At 49.1% G+C, this 17048-nt stretch overlaps 1 protein-coding gene across 1 annotated transcript in view; it reads right to left on the minus strand.

The window, feature by feature from the left end:
• The window catches only part of LOC116990105 (prostate stem cell antigen-like), a 48553-nt gene extending 36192 nt beyond the window's left edge, over nucleotides 1-12361 (minus strand). The window contains exon 1 of the mRNA XM_033047635.1: nucleotides 12223-12361. Within this exon, the coding sequence (XP_032903526.1) occupies nucleotides 12223-12274 (52 nt within the window). The 5' untranslated portion in view covers nucleotides 12275-12361. The remainder of the gene's footprint in view (nucleotides 1-12222) is intronic.
• Nucleotides 12362-17048: the final 4687 nt, after the last annotated feature.

The raw sequence follows: 17048 nt of genomic DNA on the forward strand, positions 1-17048 counted from the left end.
AGAAGAACTCTAAGACGGCACATTTCACGAGGCAAGTGAAAGTCATTGTTTGGGATGAATGTCCAATGATTAGGAGAGAATGCTTTGAAGTTGTGCACAGAAATCTTCCAGATGTCTTCAGCAACACCAAGCATTTTGGTGCCCCCCTGCCAGTACAGGCCTCAGTGACTGAGCTGCCAGCCCTCAGTGACTGAGCTGCCAGCCCTCAGTGACTGAGCTGCCATCCCAAAAATCCATTCCGCCCACAAACTCCGTTCTAGCGCTCTGGAAACCAGTACCTTCGGCCCAACATACTAGCTCAACAGAAATATGAAGGGAAATGTCAAAGGTTTCCTGAAGGATGGAACATCGCCCAAGAATGTTGTCATTAATAGCGTGCTTCGTTGAATGATGACTTCTGAGATATTCTCAGATTTTCCTTCTTAAAATTTGACCGCTGACTTTCTCTATATTAAAATTGTCTCTTTTTATCAATAGGAAATAGTCATCAAGAGGCAGTGGGCAGCAGAACACAACAAGACGCAACAAGACACAACAAGTAAAAACTTAATAAATCTCATCTTTAAAATTTAAATTGTTCTTATATTTTAAGAGTCATTTACATTTTAAACTTTAATAAAACCTTTTTGCACTTTTAATGCTGTGTGTTCTTCATCGCAATAGAACCTAATAGGCAGGAATGGCTGCTCTGTGGGAGAGCCACTAAGAGTGCATGGGGGGGAGGAGATTGTGTGGAGACGCACTGAATGTGTGGGTGGGAGGGGAATGGCAAGGACCAGAGTTGGGGGGGGGGGGGGGGTGAAGGTAGGTGGGATGACTGAGTGAACTGCCAGCGTGCCAGACGTGAGTGACTGCACTGCCAGCCCACGAGCCGTGAGTTAGTGAACTGCCAGCCCAATAATCCATTCAGTCCACCCTCTCCCCCTTCTCTCTCTTACTGTCTGTCACCTGTTTTTGGCACAATTTCTGGCAGTTTCTCAGCCGCCAGCCTGCCAGGTCCGCGTGATTGTACTGCCAGGCCTCAGTGACTGAGCTGCCAGCCCAAAAATCCATTCGGCCCACAAACTCCATACTAGCCCTCTGGAAATCAGTACCTTCGGCCCACAACACTCATACTAGCGCAATAGAAAACCCCACTGGCCAGCAATATTGGAATTGCTGCAGAGGTGGAATATTGTGTTGGGTATCCAGCCCTCCCGTGTGAGGCCGGGACCCAGCGGGTCCCACTTAGTCTAGTATAATCATATAATCCTCCTGGAATTTATGAAAGAAAGAATCACGCTCACATTTTCTTTTGAAAATCAGTACTTTATTGAGATGCGGCAACAGATGAACAGAGTAATGGTACACGCTCCAAATTAAATGATGATTATTATTATACAGATCAGTATTCAGTATTTAATTTAATGTCATTTTAACTGAGTACTTACATACACAGATGAAACGAAAACATTGTTTCTCAATCAGTTCCCGTCAGTGCAGTTAATAAAAACAGAATATTAAAAATTATAATTACCATATCTAAAATAGGCCTAATAATTGAAATAAAAACAGACATTCACACCGAAAAGTGGCTTTACTTTGACTGGTGTCTAGCTGTCAAAGTATGGGCAAAGTTAGATGTGTTGGTGTATGATATATGGGGAGGGGACACAGTCCGTTAACCAGTCTTAGTGCCTGTGGGAAGAAGTTGTGTAGCATCCTGCTGGTTTTGCAGCTGATGCTCCTGTACCTCTTCCCAGATGGCAGAATGGAGAAGATGTGGTGTGATGGATGATAGGGGTCCTTGATAATGGAGATGGCTCTGCTGATGCTCCGCTTCAGGTAGATCTCCAACAGGAAAGGGAGTGGGGCACCAATGATCCTGCTGGCTTTCTTCACTATCCTGTTAAGTTGGTTTTGCTCATAAGCCTTGCAGCTCCCAAACCAGGAAGTGATGCCGTAGGTCAGTATACTCTCGATGGTGCCCCTGTAGAAGGTCCTTAGGTGAACAGTAGGGAGACCTGCTTTCCTTAGTCTCCGGAGAGGGTGGAGCCGCTGCTGAGCTTGTTTGATCACTGCTGTGGTGTTGGTCGTTGAGGTCAGGTCATCCGCCAGGTGAAGTCCCAAGAACTTCACACTGCTGACACTCTCCACAGCAGCTCCATCAATATGCAGCGGTGTGTGATGTAGTTTACCAGCCCTCCTGAAATCGATCACCATCCCCTTTGTCTAAATGATTATTAAAATATTGCAAATATCAAGCATTGTGGATGAGGGTTACTGATTTTGGAATGAAAAGGATGTGCACATCTGTTAGATTAATTTGCTCATCTCTTGGAAATCAAGTGTTAAGACTCATTATCCCTGATCTTGAGACAAAAAAGCACACAGAAGATTGCACTGTGCATTAGTATTATGCACTTGCTTCACATAAATATTGCAAACCAGACTGAGACCAGAGTAGGGAACAGCAGAAGAGATAATTTAACTTGGTCGCTTGCGTTGCAGAGGTCAGTATCACAACATTTGTTAGTTGTGAAAATATTATTAGCTGGCACGTCATTACAATTAGCAAGGGCCATACATCCCGCTTCGTATTTCGTGCTACCAGCTGGAAAAACAGAATGGTCAGTTCAATAATTTCTATATTCATAGTTCATGTATCATTTTAGAGTGTTACAGCGTGGATACAGGCCCTTCAGCCCAACTTGCCCACACCGGCCAACAAGGTCCCAGCTACACTAGTCCCACCTGCCTGCGCTTGGTCCATATCCCCCAAACCTGTGATCCACGTACCTGTCTAACTGTTTCTTAAACATTATGATAGTCCCTGCTTTAACTACCTCCTCTGGCAGCTTGTTCCATCCACCCATTTCACATTTCTATGAGTAAATCAGCTATTTATTCACATAATCGTACAGTTTTAACATCTTTACGAGGATGTTGCCAGGACTAGAGGGTGTGAGCTATAGGGAGAGGTTGAGCAGGCTGGGTCTCTATTCCTTGGATAGGGGTGAACCTATAGAGCTGTATAAAACCATGAGAGGAATAGATTGGGTAGGTTCACAGAGTCTCTTGCCCAGAGTAGGTGAATTGAGAACACGTTTAAGGTGAGGGGGAAAAGATTTAATTGGAATCTGAGGGGTAACATTTTCACACCGAGGGTGGTGGGTGTATGTTTCCGCGCTGTATCTCTAAACAAGAGGTGTGCATCTCAAATTGGTTCTTACTTACCAGTGTTATAAACCCCAAGATAGCATTGTTGCTCCTGCGCAGAACACGTGGAAATATTATTCATGCAATTTATTGCTTGACTGCAGAAGTAACACTTCAAAGAGTTACCTGTACATTGAGAACAAAACACAGGAGGTTGTGTGAGAGACACCTGCAGCTCGTTCTACCGCTGCTCTGAAAACGAGCAACCCCTTTCAATGAACATAGAACAATACCGACACCAAATGCTGGAGTAACTCAGCGGGTCAGGCAGCCGCTCTGGAGAAGAGGTACAGGTGATGTTTTGGTCGAGACTCTCACAAATCCAAACTGGTTGTACTGGTTTAAAAGTCGTCTTCTCGAGTCTCATTGTCTCTAACTCGTTCTCTCCCAGCCCACTGATAACAATGGCCTGTATCCTCGGGAGCCGCGGTCTCTGGCAGAAATCAGCCATTCCAGACACTCCGAGCCGCTGAAGAGTGTTCTCCCGACGCCGAAGCTCCATCATCCGCCGAGAGGGCCTGAAACATCGGGCCGCCATTGCGGCAACTGCGGAGGCCTCAAATAGGCCCCGACTACGGGGTGAACAAGAGGAGTGGACTGGACTGTGTTGCCTTCCCTTACACTGGGAACCATTGTGGGGGGATGTTTTTATGTTTTATGTTAAAATCTTCTTTAATGTGGTGTCTTACTTCTATTGGTGTGCTGCAAATGACAACTCAAATTTCACTACACTAGAAATGGTGTATGTGACAAGAAATGTCCTTTGTCCAATGAATGATGATTTGTTAATCCTTAATGTAGACAGGAACACCGGGAGCACGCGGGTTCCTGCTGGGAGACCGCTTTTCGGGGCTTCCGCAACGGCAACTTCACCCGCCCGAGTTGCGTGGTTGAAGAGTACCTGGAGCGGGGCCTTACATCACCGCCCCGCGCGGCTTGGAATGGCTGCGGGACTTTGCTAGCGCCCGCCCGGGGCTCCAACAACAAGACCCGGAGCGCGGCCCTGCATCGCCCGGCGAGGCGTAAATGGCCGCTGGACAATTACCATCGCCCGCCGGGGACTTTGACTTTGACTCTGACATCGGGAGGGGAATGGGAAGTGCAGGGGAGAGATAAGTCTTTGCCTTCCATCACAGCGAGGAGGAGATGCGCTGTGATGGATGTTTGCGTAAATTGTGTTGTGTCTTGGTTCTTTTTTGTGCGTATGACTGAAGAAACAACATTTCGTTTGAACCTCAATGGGATTCAAATGACAAATAAATTGTATTGTATTGTATTGTTTGGATGGAATAAATGCTTTATTAGGTCCGACTGTGTTTAGTCCAAAGTTCCCGCTCATTCTGTGACTTCCACTTAGTGCAGAGGTCGCACTGATTGCGTAATTTCCGGTGAGTGCAGAGGTCGTGCTGATTGCATAATTTCCGTTAAGTGCAGAGGTCGCGCTGATTGCGGAAGTACCGCTGACTGTGGAACCCCACAGTGGAGAGGCCGCGCTCAGCCGTTTTAGTAGATTCAAGAAAGTTTAGTCATATATATGGTGTGTGAGCCAGCGAGTGTGAGTGTATGCATGTGTGTGAGTGTGTGTATGTGTATGGAGTGCGTGTGAGTGTGTGTATGTGTATTAGTCTATGTGTGTGAGAGTGTGTGTGAGTGTTTGTGTGTGTATGTGCACGAATCTGTGAGTATGTGTGTGAGCTTGTGTGAGTATGTGTATGTGTGTGTGAGTGTGTGTAGGTGTATGAGTCTGTGAGTGCTTGTGAGAGAGTGTGAGTATGTTAGTGTGTGTGTATGTGTATGAATCTGTGAGTGTTTGTGTGTGTGTGCATGTGTGTGTGTGTATGAGTCAGTGAGTGTGCGTATGTCTGAGTGTGTGTGTGTGTGTGTGTGAGTGTGTATGTGTGTGAGTGTGTGTGCGTGTGTGTGCGCGTGGATGTATATGTGTGTGTGTATATGTGTGTGTTTGTGTGTGTGTGTGTATGTGTGTGTGAGTGTGTGTCTGTGTGTGTATGAATGTGTGTGTGAGTCTAGGTGTGTGTGTGTGCCTGTGTGTTTATGAGTCAGTGTGTGCGTGTTTGTGTGTGTGTATGTGTGTGTGGTGGAGGGTGTGAGTGCGTTTGAGTGTATATGTGCGTCTGTGTGAGTATGTGCGTGTGAGTCTGTGTGAGTATATGTGCGTGCAAGTCTGTGTGAGTGTATGTGTGTGTGAGTGTATGTGTGTGTGAGTGTGTGCGTGAGGTGGAGCGTGTGTGAGTATATGTGTGGTGAATGTGTGTGTGATTGTGAGTGTGTGTGTGTGTGAGTGTATGTATGTGTGTGTGTGTGGTGGAGGGTGTAAGTGTGAGGTGGAGGGTGTGAGTGTGAGCCTGTGTGAGTGTATATGTGTGTGTCTGTGTGAGTGTATGTGTGTGTGAGTTTGTGTGAGTGTATGTGTGTGTGAGTGTGTGAGTGTGTGTGTGTGATTCTGTGTGAGTTAGTCAAGTCAAGTTTATTTGTCACATACACATACGAGATGTGCAGTGAAATGAAAGTGTATGTGTTGCTGGGACCCAACGGGTCCCACTTAGTCTAGTAAAATTATAAAAGGACTGGCCAAGCTAGATGCAGGAAAAATTTTCCCAATGTTTGGCGAGTCCAGAACCAGAGGCCACAGTCTTAGAATAAAGGGGAGGTCATTTAAGACTGAGGTGAGAAAAAACGTTTTCACCCAGAGAGTTGTGAATTTGTGGAATTCCCTGCCACAGAGGGCAGTGGAGGCCAAATCACTGGATGGATTTAGAGAGAGTTAGATAGAGCTCTAGGGGCTAGTGGAATCAAGGGATATGGGGAGAAGGCAGGCACGGGTTATTAATAGGGGACGATCAGCCATGATCACAATGAATGGCGGTGCTGGCTCGAAGGGCCTAATGGCCTCCTCCTGCACCGATTGTCTATGTTTCTGTTTTCATTGAATTGAATTGAATTATTTCTCACGTAACATCACTAATTCTTAACATTAACTTTTCATTTCAAAGACAGTTTAAAATTTGCTGTCTTCATTGAGATCAGACCCGCTGTTTGTGTGTGTGGGGGGTGTGATTAGCATGTGTGTGATGCAGCAGGCTCCTCTGCTGAATTCCATAGAGTTGCCGGCAGCTTTCGTGCATGAGACGTGCACGCTTCATTTCCAGTACATTCTGAATGCGTGACGCACGGTTGCATTTCGTTCTCTATGTCTCTCCCCCCCCCTCTCTCTCCCCATCTCTCACTCTCCCCCTCTCTCTCACTCTCTCTCCCCCCCCTCTATCTCCCCCTTCCACTCCCCCACCCCCTGCCCTCCCCCACACTCCCTCCCCTAAACCCCCTTCCCCCTCCTCTACACCCTCCCCTAACCCCTTCCCTCCACCCCATCCCCACCCTCTCTCCCCTCCCCCACCTTTCCCCCTCCCTTCCCCCCCCTCTCCCCTTCCCTTCCCCCCATCTCAGCCCTCTCTCTCTCCCCCTCTCTCCCCCCCTCTCTCTCTCTCTCCCTCTCTCTCTCCCTCTCTCTCTCCCTCCCTCTCTCTCCCCCTCTCTCTCCCCCTCTCTCTCCCCCTCTCTCTCTCTCCCTCTCTCTCTCTCCCCCTCTCTCTCCACTCTCTCTCTCTCCCTCTCTCTCTCCCCTCTCCCTCTCCCCCCTCTCTCTCCCCCCCCCCGTCTCTCTCTCCCCCCCCCTCTCTCTCCCCCCCTCTCTCTCTCTCCCCCTCTCTCTCTCATCCCCCTCTCTCTCTCCCCCTCTCTCTCTCCCCCTCTCTCTCTCCACACCCCTCTCTCTCTCTCTCGCACCCTCCTCTCTCTCCCCCCTCTCTCTCTCTCACCCCCCCATCTCTCTCCCCATCCCCCTCTCCCTCCTCCCCCTCTCTCTCTTCTCCCCCCCCTTCTCTTCCCCCTCTCTCTCTCCCCCCCTCTCTCTCCCCCCCTCTCTCTCAACCCCCTCCTCTCTCATCCCCCCCCCCCTCTCGCTCTCCCCCCCCCTCTCCCTCCCCCCCTCCTCTCTCTCCCCCCCTCTCTCTCTCCTCCCCCCTCTCTCTCTCCCCTCCCCCCCCTCGTCTCTCATCCCCCCTCTCTCTCATCTCCTCCCCCTCTCTCTCTCTCGCCCCCTCTCCTCTCGCTCCCTCCTCCTCTCTCTCCTCCCCTCTCTCTCTCCTCCCCTCTCTCTCTCCTCCCCTCTCTCTCTCCACCCATCCTCAGCCACCCTCTCCTCCTCCCCTCCACTCCCCTCTCACTGTGTCTCTTTCCCTTCTGTCTCTGCCCCTTTCTCTCTGTCTCTCCCCATTCTCTCTCTGCCCTGACTCTCTAGTTGGGGGTTATGCGTCGGTGGATAAGGCGGATATGGGATAAAAGGAGCAAATTAATAACATTAATATAATATCAAGGGGGGTAGTTAGCATGTCTGCAGGGGGGTAGTTAGTGTCTGTGACGCCGCATGCCGCCACCCCCAACACCACCCCACCCCCCCCCCCCCGCAAGCGCACGTTGGGGGAACAGACCCAACCGGTCAGCACTTGGTCTAGTATACTTTTAAGTGCGTGTGTGTGTGCGTGTGTTTGTTTGTTTGTGTGCCATTTTGCCTTTGAAACGTATCTCCTCGAAAACCAGACACAAAAATGGGGAGCTTTTTACGTAGTTCGGTAGCGATTTGCCTTATGATTTCAGAAATCCACTCCTCTCTAAATTTGGTCAATTATTTCCCCAGAATTTGAATAAAATTGTTCACAAAACCCACTTTAAAAAAATATAACCGCCGCTTGCCAGCTGCGGACGTCACAATGCCCACCTGCCTCCTGGCCTCCCCCCCCCCGCCGCTGTGGATGAATGCAGCTACTGTCAATGCGCACGCGCAGTTTGCTACGAGTCATTTTATGCCTCCCCCCCCTTATTCAAAAGCGCAGAAAGAACGAGTCACTCTGGGGAAACCTGCACCCAGTGCAGCGAGTGAAGTCTCGCCCCTCCCTCCCTCCTGCTGTAAACCCAATGCGCTGCCAGTCATGCCGCTCGCCTTTGAAAAAAACATTATGACCCCCCCTCCCCCTCCCTCTCCCCATCTCTCTCTCCCCATCTCTCTCCCATCTCTCTCCCCATCTCTCCTCCCCATCTCTCTCTCCCTCTCTCCTCCCCATCTCTCCTCCCCATCTCTCCTCCCCATCTCTCTCATCCCCACTCTCTCTCCCAAACTCTCTCCCCATCTCTGCTCTCTCTCCCATCTCTCTCTCTCCCAATCTCTCTCTCCCCAACTCTCTCTCCCCATCTCTCTCTCCCATCTCTCTCTCCCCATCTCTCTCTCCCATCTCTCTCTCTCCCCATCTCTCTCTCCCCATCTCTCTCTCCCATCTCTCTCTCCCTCTCTCTCCTCCCCCATCTCTCTCTCCCCATACTCTCTCTCCCCATCTCTCTCTCTCCCCCCACTCTCTCTCTCCCCTCTCTCTCTCCCCACCTCTCTCTCCCTCTCTCCTCCTCCTCTCCCCATGCTCTCTCTCTCCCCCTCTCCTCTCTCTCCTCCCTGCTCTCTCCCCTCCCTGCTCTCCTCCCTCTCTCTCTCCTCCTCTCCTCCCTCTCTCTATCCCCCTCTCTCCCTCCTTCCTCTCTCCTCGTCTCTTTCCCCCTCCCTCTCCCCCTTCTCTCTTTCTCTCTCTCTCCCCCCACTCTCTTTCCCCCCTCTCTCTCCCCCTATCTCCCCCCTCTCCCCACCCCTTTATACTAGAGCACTCTCTCCCCACTCCTCCACCCCCTCCCTTTCCCGCCCTCGCCCCCCTCCTTCTCTCTCCCCCACCCTACTCGCTCCCCCTACTCTCTCCCCCTCTTACTCTCTCCCCCTCTTATCTCTCCCCATCCTACTCTTGACCCCCATACTCTCCCCCCTTACTCCTCCCCCCTTACTCCTCCCCCCTTACTCTCTCCCCCTTCACACTCTCCCGACTACTCTCTCCACCTACTCTTTATCCCCTACTCTCTCTCTCCCCTCCCTCCCACTTTACCTCCCCCTGCTGCTCCTCCTCTCTCCCCTCCCCTCTATTCCATCCTTCCCCACCCTCTCTCCCCCTCCTCTATCCCCCCCTTCCACACCCCCTCTCCCCCCCTCTCTCCCCGTTCCTCTCCCCTCTACTATCTCATCCCCTACCTCCCACCTTTTGCCCCTCTCTCTCCCTCTCTCCTCCTTCTCCTCTCTCCCCTCCCCACTCCTCTCTCGCCCCCTCCCCACTCCTCTCTCGCCCCTTCCCCACTGTCTCTCCCCCTCTCTCTCCTGTCCTCTCTCTCCCCCTCCCCCTTCCCCCACCCCTCTCCCCCCTCCCTCTCCCCCACTCACTCTCGCCTCTCCCCACCCCTCCCCCTCCCCACCCCTCCCTTCCCCCCAATTAATTCCCCTCTCCCTCCACTACCCCCCTCCCCTCCTCTTTCTCCCCTCTCTCCCCTCCTCTATCTCCACCTCCCCCTCCACCCCTCTGCCTTCCCTCCACCCCACTCCTTTCCCCTCCACCCTGCCCTCCACCTCCCACACTTCCTTCCCCCCAATCTCTCCCCCTGCTCACTCTTACCTCCCCCTCTTCCCCCCTCCTCCCCTCCACCCCCCTCTCCCACTCGCTCAACCCTCTCCCTCCCCTCCACCTCCACTTCCCTCCCCCTCCTTTCCCCCCACACCCACCTCTCCCCCCCTCCCGCTCCACCCCCACCCTGTGTATGAGGGGGTGATTAGTGTGTGTGACGACGCAGCCCCCCCCCCCCTGCAACCGCGTGTTGAGGGGACGGGACCTAACGGGTCCCCCTTGGTCTAGTACATTACTAAATCTCTTATCTTGTTTCTATATTTGTGTGCCGGTTTGTACCTATAATTGCGCAGAAATGGTACGTGATAGCGCTACACGTTTTGCACCACCTTACTCACCATTGCCCTGTGATGTGCAAAAAACAGGGTTTTTTTCAGATTAATGCCATACTTTATGTTATCCACGTTTAAAACTAAAAATCTGTTTGCCACTCATCAGCACAATGACATCACAATGGGATCCCATTTTTTGGAGGGAGGGAGTGTGAAGGAGGAAAAGGGAGATCAAGGGTTAATGCTTACGTGACCAGGAGCTAAGTGTTGAAACATGGCATAACTAAATTGTGGAACTATAGAAACTTGCAAGGCTCACATCAGGCTCCGTTAGACCACGAGAGGAAAATCTGGACACACGACAGGGAACTGATACGAGAATAGGGAAGTGACACTAGAACATAGATGTACAGAATATAGGTAGGTTCACATATGGCCATGTCGGGATCTCAGCTGCCAATCAACAGTGTTCCATCCAGTGCAATGAGAGATTTCTTACATTGTTGTGAGGAGAGGTAGGGAGTGGGGAATGGAGGGAGCGGGGGAGGTGAGGAGGGGAGAGAAGCAGGAGGGTAAAGATGGAGGGTGAAGAGGAGGGGGAGGGAGTGTTGGGGGATGAGGGGAAATGAGCCGAGCCTGCGCAGTTGGGGGCTATAGGTGAGTGGTGGAATATTGCGTTGGAGGAACGGGTTACGTTGGGGAAACGGGTTATGTTGGGGGAAACGGGTTACGTTGGGGGAACAGGTTCTTCATATTTAGTCCACACACAAGATTAGAAGTTGTTCAGGCAGAGCTGAACACATTTTTCGGCATCTGCATACAATGGTGTCTGTCTGGTCACTTCTCGTTCATGGTGGTGGAAAGATTTGGTGGAAACAGGGCTGTGATGTGAACGCTCTTTCCTTGAACCCGGGGGAACGGGTGAGTGGTGGATTATTGCGTTGGGGGAACGAGACCCAACGGGTCCCACTTGGTCCAATACATTACTAAAACTCTCATCTTGTTTGTTTGCCCAGATTGTACCTATATTTGCACATAAACGATACACAATAGCAGTACAATTTTGCACCACCTTACTCACCATTGTCCTGTGAGGTCAAAAATAAGTTTTGTTTAGATTGATGCCATCTTTTACAAGTTATTCGCGTTTAAACCTTACAAAAACCCCACTTAAATCCTCCTGTCTGTCCATCAGCAGTGATGCTCCCCACAATGACATCACAATGGGATCTCATTTACATATTGTCTGCCCTCATCAGTGTTCCACACCACAATGACATCAAGGGGGGGGGGGGTAGGGAGGGGAGAGGGGTTTGGAGGGAGGGAGGGAGTGACTGAGGGTAGGGGAAAAGAGAGGGAGAGGTGATGTGGGGAGGGGAAAAAAGTGGCAGTTAGGGGCTATCGGTGAGTGGTGGAATATTGCGTTGGGGGAACGGGGCCCAATGGGTCCCACTTGTTTGTCCTATATCTCTCTACATCACCATCTAATTCTGTTGTTTCCCTTTCTCATGACTCTCAGTCTGCAGAAGGGTCTCAAACCGAAACATCACCTATTCCTTCTCTCCAGAGATGCTGCCGGTCCCGCTGAGTAAATAGACGGGACTGGACCTTGGAGAGGAGGGAGAGGGAGGTAGGGAGGGAACGGATGGGGGAAAGAGAGAGATGGGTGGAGTGGGAATGGGGAAAGGGAAGGTGAGAGGTGGAGGAGAGTGGGGGATGGGAGAGAGGGACGGGAGACAGGGGAGGAGAAGAAATACTCATTGGTATTTTATTTAATGGTACAACAACCTGAACAAATTAATTCAAACTTCAAAGTACAGGATAAAATCTTAAGTGAACACATAACTTCATAAATTGCATTAATATTTCTACAAATATGGTATGTGTATTATATTAAAACATGGCAATACAGCATAAAAGAATACACTATACAAGATTTCTGCGTACACGAACTACTAAACATTAGACGGATCATTGGTCTCGACCTGAAACATCACCATTCCTTCTATCTGGGACATATAACAATAAAACACTCTGGACTTGACAATAACTAACTCCATATTCAGTAACAAACTCTCTACATGTGAACGAACACTCAATTAAATGTCTATCCAAGAATTCCAATCCCACTTGAGAATCTAAAATGCCTTTCCACAGTTAAACTAGAGGACAACACCATAGTTATATTTCCTTACCCGGAGAGGCACTGAGAATGAGACCAGCTACCAGGACCACAAGGTAATTCATCTTTGGATTTGAACAGCTGAGCTTCGAGGGCAAGAGAGAGAACAGGAAAAATTTCTAAACAGAAATCTTCAATTTCCCTGAAACCTGTAGAAAGATCCCAACTGGAAACGTCACCAGTCCGTGTTCTCCAGAGATGCCCGACTCGCCGAGTTACGCCAGCACACTGAGCCTTTATTGAAAATCCCTTGTGATTTTGACTATGGGATGGTCTTACAGAGGTAGGGGGAGGAGATAAGCAAAAGATTGAATTTCTGATGACTACAAGAAAACCTGAATTACTGGAAGAGATGATAATGTAACGGTAATTACTCGAACCAGAATATTGCCATAAATGTGTTAAGGTTCATTTCATTTCAAACAGATAAAAATGCAATAAAATTAGTGATCAAGTAGTAAATCTTTATTTCTCAAGGTGGGTGAGGTAGAGTCTTACACGTTCAAGCTCAAGTTCAAGTTTACATTTATTGCCACATGCACCAAGTGGTACAGTGAAATCTAGGTTAACCATACAGCCATATGAATAAAAAAGAACACAACACACGATAGAATTTAACATAAACATTCCCACACAGCGGAATCAATGTTTCCCACGGTGAAGGAAAGCAATAAAGTTCAGTTATATACAGACTATACAGAGCAACTCTAATCCCCACACAAAGGGGCAGTGTTTAAGTAGGTACTAGACTAAGTGGGACCCATTCGGTCCCATTTTCACACGGGAGGGCTGGTCTCCCTACGCAATATTCCATCTCTCTGCCAATTCCAATATTGGTGGCCAGTGGGGGGGGAGAGGGGCGAAGGGACTGGTTTGTAGAGGGCTCGTGTGGGCATTGTGGTCCGAATGGATTCTTGGGCTGGCAGCTCAGTCTCTCAGGCCTGGTGGCCTGGCAGATCAGTCACTCAGGCCTGGTGGGCTGGCAGATTGGTCACTCAGGCCTCAAGGCCTGGCAGCTCAGTCACTCGGGGCTGCTGGGCTGGCAGCTCAGTCACTCATGCCTGGTGGGCTGGCAGCTCATTCACTCAGGGCTGGTGGGCTGAAAGATCAGTCACTCAGGGCTGGTGGGCTGGCAGCTCAGAAACTGCCAGAAACTCTGCCCAAAACAGGTGAGAGATTCTGTGAGAGAGAAGGGGGAGAGGGTGGAGATTCAATTTTAGACATTTTTCATTTTTTTCTACAGATCACAATGAAGGAGGAAAGTCTATCCTGCCCGGATCTCACAGGGAGCCGATGAAGGGAACATTGAAAGGCACTTTTTCTGGACATTTCCTTGCCTGGCACGGGTGTTTTGGGCCAACATTCTCCTCCATGGCTAATATGGGCATTTTGGGGAAAAGGGACAGGTTTCTGGGCTAATATGGGCCTTGTGGGCCAAAATAAGTGGTTTCAGGTAGGCCAAAGGTGGGCTGGCTGTTGACTCAGTCAGGGCTGGTGGGCTGGCAGTTGACTAACGACTAGTGGACTGGCAGTTGACTCACGGCTGGTGGGCTAGTAGTTGACTCATGGCTGGTGGGTTGGCAGTTGACTCATGGCTGGTGGGCTGGCTGTTGACTCATAAACCCACCAGCCGTGAGTCAACTGTCAGCCCACCAGCCGTGAGTCAACTGCCAGTCCGCTAGTCGTTAGTCAACTGCCAGCCCACTAGGCGGGGGTGAGTCACCTGCAAGCCCACATTTGGCCTACCTGAAATCACTTATTTCGGCCCACAAGGCCCCTATTATCCCAGAAACCAGTCCCCTTTGCCCAAAATTCACGTATAAGCCCAGGAGGAGCCCAAAAGGACCATGCCAGGCCAGGAAAAGTCCAGAAAAAGTGCCTTTCATTGAGATTTCACTCGAATTTTTTTAAGAGCCCTTCGGCCCATCAGGCCTGTACTAACCCAGGAGCTCCCTAAGGCTCATCAGTGAGTATTCCCCCTGTAAGTATTAAACCTCACCGCAGTATTTTTCTCCATCGCTTCATTGGCTCCCTGTGAGATCCAGGCCAGGATAGACTTTCCTCCTTCATTGCTGTGATCTGCAGAAAAAGATGAAAAATGTCTGAAATTGTTTCTCCACCCTCTCCCCCTTCTCTCTCACACAGAGTCTCACACCTGTTTTGGGCTGAATTTATGGCAATTTCTGAGCTGCCAGCCCACCAGCCCCAAGTGACTGAGCCGCCAACACACCAGGCCTGAGTGACTGAGCTGCCAACACACCAGGCCTGAGTGACTGGGGCAAGAATCCATTTGCCCCACAATGTCCATACTAGCCCTCGGGAAACCAATCCCTTCAGCCCACAACAACCATAATAACACTCCAGAAAGCCCCCCCTCCCCCACCACTGGCCAGCAATATTGGAATTGGTGGAGAGGTGGAATATTGCGTTGGGGGACCAGCCCGCCCGTGCGAACATGGGACCCAACGGGTCCCACTTAGTCTAGTTCTTTATTAAAGCAAACACAAGTAAAACACAGAAAACTATCAAGAAAGAAATAATACAGAATAACTCTTACGCCCCTCTGCGTATTCGAGTCTCTCTCTATCTCTTTTCTGTCTCTCTCTCTCTCTCTCTCTCTCTCTCTCTCTCTCTGAAGCTCATGCTCCCATGGTAGAACCATGTATTTATATTATATTTTTTTATCTCCAAGAACAACACGGTGAAACCAAAATGTATACAAATAGCCTTTGTAAAATCTGACAATGTGATCTTTAACCACATGAGATTTTTTTTATTACAGATCTCAAATTGTGGAGTGCAGAAGCAAAGAAATAAATAATGTCCCAAACATTATGAGGGCACTGTATATAGCTGCAGACATCACAAACTAGGCTGGATGGGTTGTCAGCAAAGATACTAGAGCAAGAGCAAGATGGTCCACTCGGCGAAAAAGCCGTAGTAGGTCATGGGTGAATTTTAGCACCATATTGGGAACCGGCTTCGCGATTACCGTCATGCTCAGTATCTTTGCCTGCAAGTACAGAGAACGCAGTGCCATGTTAGTCATGCCAGCGCCGCACATTAATGTTATTAAATTGAGGCACATGAATGGGGAGCCCCATTAGTCTGCAGCCGTGATTAAACGATTCGAGTCAGCTTGCACCATAGCAACAGCGTTCCTACCTCCGTGTACTTAACGCGTTATCCCTGAGGAAGTAATTTCTCCCAAGTTTGGACCATGCAATTAATTTAATTCATTTGACAAACTTTTTTGAATGGGATTGCAGTGAAAAATGCACGCACTCTGGGAGGGAAAATGTGGGAAGTTTCCCCAATCTGTCCTTGGGTGCTTGCATTCACTCATGAACTTTTATTCACGTGTTAAAAAGTAAATAAGAGGCAGGTAGTTTGTTTTGACATTGCACACATTAAGAAACGAAATAGCCAATTGTGAAAATGAACCCTGAATAAGGTTTATTGAAAATCCCTTGTAATTTTGACTATGGGATGGTCTTACAGAGGTAGGGGGAGGAGGCAAGCAAAATATTGAATTTCTGATGACTACATGATAGAGAAAATCTGAATTACTGGAAGAGATGATAATGGAACAATAATTACTGGAGCCAGGGTGTTGCCATAAATGTGTTAAGGTTCATTTCATTTCAAACAGATAAAAACACAATAAAATTAATAATCAAGTAGTAAAATCTTTATTTCGCCAGGTGGATGTGGCATCTGGCCATGAACTCTTACAGTATGTAACATACAGACCATAGGTTCACTCTATGGGGTAATGATTAATCAGCTACTTTTATACCCCAATAATCAGTGATTCAGCAATACTTTATCTTTCAGAGATAAACAGCCTCTGGCCTGCTAAAATTCACAGGTCCTTCCGAGCGATGATGCCGGTGTTGTCCGAGGAGCGCTGACCTTCCTTCCCACCTCCTCTGCCCCCTTTTCTCACTCTCTTGTACGCCTCCCTCCACCACCCTTATCCTGAGCCTCCTCCTCTCCATCCCGCACTGATCCCCATTCCTGCCTCTATTTGGTCCTCACTGATATCCCGTGTGCTCCCCTCCTCATCTACCCACCCCCCCCATCTATTCATCCTGCACTGATCTCCCTATCCACCTCACATTGATTTTCCTGCCACTCCCCATCAATCCTACACTGACCCCCTTCCCATCCATCCTGCACTGCTCCACCCCTTCATCCTGCACTGCACCCCCCATCCATCCTGCACAGATCGCTCCCATTCAACCCCACTGTCATCCCCCGCGCTCTCCCCTCACAATTTTACCTACTCCAATCAACACGCACTAATTCCCCTGCCTCAATCCATCCAATCCACACCGATTGCCTTCTCAACCCCCCCCCCCCCCACCAATGCCATCTATCCATGCTGCATGATTCACACCCCACCCCCCCCTCCCGACCTTATTGTACTGGAAATGTCTTCAGAGCGAACATAAACTATGTTTGATAACAGAATGCAATCAAATATGTTTTAATTCCCAATGTTATTATTTGTTTTAATCCATAAAGATGGATTGATTAAATTGTGAACACTTGAAACGTTAAAACCGCAGTGTTCGATTCTCACTGCTACCGTTGACACGTTATTACAGAATTAATTTTAACGGCAAATCAATGCTCTTAAGTATCAGTACTGTTATTTTGATGAGCAACATTCACAACTACACGTTGGATTTATCCAGGTTTTACTTCTACGGGCGGTCATATACATCACAAATTTGGTCAGGAGATATTTCAGTTGAAATTTTAACGTTAATTCTGAAGTGGGAATGATGGAAAAAGCGTTTATCAACAAATTTTTTTAAATTTGTTGCTTAC

This window comes from Amblyraja radiata, chromosome 30 (assembly GCF_010909765.2).
Source record: "Amblyraja radiata isolate CabotCenter1 chromosome 30, sAmbRad1.1.pri, whole genome shotgun sequence".
NCBI classification, from domain to species: domain Eukaryota; kingdom Metazoa; phylum Chordata; class Chondrichthyes; order Rajiformes; family Rajidae; genus Amblyraja; species Amblyraja radiata.